This window comes from Sylvia atricapilla, chromosome 22 (genome assembly GCF_009819655.1).
Source record: "Sylvia atricapilla isolate bSylAtr1 chromosome 22, bSylAtr1.pri, whole genome shotgun sequence".
Taxonomy (NCBI): Eukaryota; Metazoa; Chordata; class Aves; order Passeriformes; family Sylviidae; genus Sylvia; species Sylvia atricapilla.
In genome coordinates this window covers 4,644,002-4,647,236 of record NC_089161.1, presented here as the reverse complement: position 1 = coordinate 4,647,236, position 3,235 = coordinate 4,644,002, and the positions used below count along the sequence as shown (strand labels likewise).

General features: G+C 40.6%; 1 protein-coding gene across 1 annotated transcript; it reads right to left on the bottom strand.

Moving 5' to 3' along the window:
• Positions 1-605: 605 nt before the first annotated feature.
• Positions 606-2,995, bottom strand: LOC136370688 (C-type natriuretic peptide 1-like). The gene is made up of 2 exons (XM_066334214.1): positions 2,876-2,995; positions 606-1,954 (listed from the first exon to the last, which is right to left on the bottom strand). The coding sequence occupies exons 1-2, from the start codon at positions 2,966-2,968 to the stop codon at positions 1,649-1,651; spliced, it is 399 nt and encodes a 132-aa protein (XP_066190311.1). The 5' UTR covers positions 2,969-2,995; the 3' UTR covers positions 606-1,648.
• Positions 2,996-3,235: the final 240 nt, after the last annotated feature.

The following is a 3,235-nucleotide window of genomic DNA, read 5'->3' as shown; positions in this document are numbered from 1 at the left end:
ATTTTTACATTGTTTGTTACCGTGATGTCTGTGGGCTGTAAATTAACCCCTCCACCACATGGGCTAGCCTGGGCTAGCACACCTGGAGAGGGACTCTAAGAAAGCTGCATGCTTTCCGTTAAGATCCCTGAAGTAACCAACTTAGCCTGAGTAAATAGTTGGTTTTAAGCCATGTATAGATCAGCTCTTGGTATGGAATTATGCTGGAAGGTGAAAGAATAACACAGTTTTCATTCTGGACTTTAATTCTTTATTTGATCAGTGGAATTCTTAATTTTCTTGTGATTTTTTTTTCCTTAGGAGTGGCAATTCAGAGTTGAATAAATTCATTATGGACTAATGTATCATTGGAGAGTTTGTACTCAGGGCTGTCTATGTATATGGCAACAAATATCCAGCACATTTTCAGTTGCTGCTTCTTTGTTAATAAAGTTAACTTAAACAGATTAACTAGCAAACTATGTAAGACCTAACAAAAAATGTTAAACAAAGAAGCCTTCAGGATATGTTTTTCAATTTTCTTCTCAGTGCTTTGAAATACCTGGATCTGCCTATGAAAGAATATTTGAATTTCCTTCGAAGAGGGTGGTATTCTTTTGGGGTTGTGTGGTTTTTGTTTGGTTGGTTGTTTTTTGTTGTTATTTTTCGTTTGGTTGGGGATATTTTGTTGGGGTTTTTTGGTGTGTGGGGTTTTGTTTTTTTAATAAGATGATATATACTATCAAGAAAAATTTGTTTTCCTCTGTCAGTGGCAGATCTAAATGCAGAGTCACTGCTTTCTAGTGATGTCTGCTTAGACAGCTGCCCTTTGTTCAAATTGTGGGGCAGAGACTTGGGGCTTTGTTTACCAGACAGCAGCCCTCTGAAATGCTCCTGAATTCTAATGTCTAACTGCAAACTAGAGCTCTATTTCAGGAATGAAATATGAATAAATCACGCAGCAAACCTTGAAGCAAATTCATTACAGAAAACAGTTTATTACCTGTGACATAATGAGATTTGTTTATTTATACACAGTAAACGAACAGTACAAATGCAATTTTCTGTAATTAATTTTCAGATAGATGTTCCCAAGTAACTACTCTGATACGAACAGGCAGTACAGCAAAGGTGTGTTCTGTTGGCCAAGTATATCAGGGGAGAGGTGGGTGCATTTGCTCAGTACATCCTGTAGTAGGCAAGGGGTACTTTGAAACCCCAAGGTCAATCCTGTCAATAAAGAAGATAAATAAGTAATAGACAGAGAAGTGTACATGATTTCACACATGGAAATTAACTGTTTTCTTACTGTTCTAGTGGCAGATTTAGCTCCACTGTTCTGCTTAGAGTTTGTTTGGATTGAAACAACTATCCCTGGGGGGCTGGTGAAAAACCTCTCCCATCTTCTGATACAAGATGAAATGCTTACAGCTGACTGAGAGCAAGGAGGGAAAGCAAGTAAAGCAGAGGTGTGGCATTCACAGGCTTTAAGTCTACATCTGATGACAGGGAATTCTGAGAAAGGTAAATAATAAATTGTGTTTGTGATAGGAGGGTGAATCTTACTTTAAGGCATCATTTCCATTAACTTTGCTCTTTTGCATACTTTTGCATATTACACAAAAATACACAGACCAGCAGCCTCTGCCTTTCTCTTACCATGTTAGAGTCAGCATCCTAGTCCACTCAGTGACCCAATTCTGTCTAGTCTGACACCAAAACAGCCCCTGGGGAGGTTCTTTTTCTTTCTGCCTTGGTATCTACGGGATAAAGTCAGGAGGTCACTGAAGAATCTCTGGATCACATCATCTCCCATGGACATGCTCTGGGGCTGGTCCCTAGTGCTGTGGATCCACTGGAGAGCAGTGTCCTGCTGGTCAAAGACACCTGCTGGGGTCAGGTCATCTGGCTCATGGTCCCTCTCTTCTGGGACTGGGGGATGCTCCAGGTCCTCATCCAACAGTTTGGACAGACTCTGGAAAAAGAGAAGAGTAGAAGGTGGAAGAGAGGAGAAGGAGGGGTTTGGAGAGCTCTCATTATTTCCATATAAGCCATACTCAGTGCTAAGTTTGAGGATGTATTTCTGAGCTGCCAGACTGCCAGTTAAGTCTTTCCTGGAACTGGGCATATGGGATAAATTATTAAAAATTTGAAAAAGGCCTGATAAAGTGTGAATAAGGAACAAGAAAAAAATAGTTGATATCTAAGAGAATTAATTCAATGGCATGAGACATACTGAAATTGGTTCTGAAGGATTTGGTTATACATTTCTTTGCACACTGGGAGGTTACTTCATATGTGGCAATGCCAGCTCCCTAGTGCAGCAACTGAAATGCTTTTTCTTAATGACTTAGAATTTCCTGCACAAACAAATACACATAGATACACCTACACACTTTCTCCTTTTTTTATATTCTACACCTGGCAGTCACAAGCAGGGGCTGCATTGCTGTACAACTGAGCTGAGGAGATCCTGCAGGTACAACTCCTTAATTCATTTTCCAGCTAAAATCAGAGGCTTCAGGGAGGAGCATGCAGGTGACTGCTCTAGGGCTCTAGGTCACAGTCCTTCCAGAATAATTTCTTTTACTCCAAAAGCTTATTGCTACTCTTAGTCACAAGATGACCCTAAATGTACAATCCCCTAACTGAAACCACAGGAAGAAAAAAACCCCAAACATTTTCCTTTCAATTACCTCACGTGATTAGAAATTTAATTCCAGTGATCAATGACTTTAGTTTCCTCTGTGTACTAACTCTGTCTGCCCATCTCAGCATTCCTGCTCTCCTGATGTCTCTTTAAGATGGGGTTGGAAGAAACAGAGCTTATCTGATGTGTCTAATTCCTAAAGAAACATCAGCTTCTTTCAGCTCTATTGAACAGCCAGTCACTTACCTGTAAGCTGGAAATGGATCTGGCCCCTGCCTGGTTTTGACTGACAATAAGCAGCAGAAGGAATCCAAGGCAAAGAAGAAGTTTCAAATTCATGTTTGGTGTTGATTCCTCTTCCCTTAAGTCTCTCTAGTTCAGTGTTGCTCTGTGTCTCCAGCTATCAGCATTTATATCTTCCTCCAACCCCTCCCAAATCTACCTTTTGAGTTCCTGCTAGTGCAAGGATTGGTTTGAGGTTTTGATCTGTTTTCATCCACCCAGGAGGAGGAGGAAGAGGAGGAGGGAAGAAATAGTTCTCTTTTCTGGTGGTGAATTAAAGGAGCATTTTCCACTTAGGCAATGCAGCATCATTCTGCTGTCTTG

Excerpts from the sequence above, each read along its gene's own strand:
- LOC136370688 (XM_066334214.1), bottom strand. The coding sequence starts at position 2,968 with ATGAATTTGAAACTTCTTCTTTGCCTTGGATTCCTTCTGCTGCTTATT. Across the intron at positions 1,955-2,875 it reads GATCCATTTCCAGCTTACAG|AGTCTGTCCAAACTGTTGGA; the intron begins GTAAGTGACTGG and ends CTCTTTTTCCAG.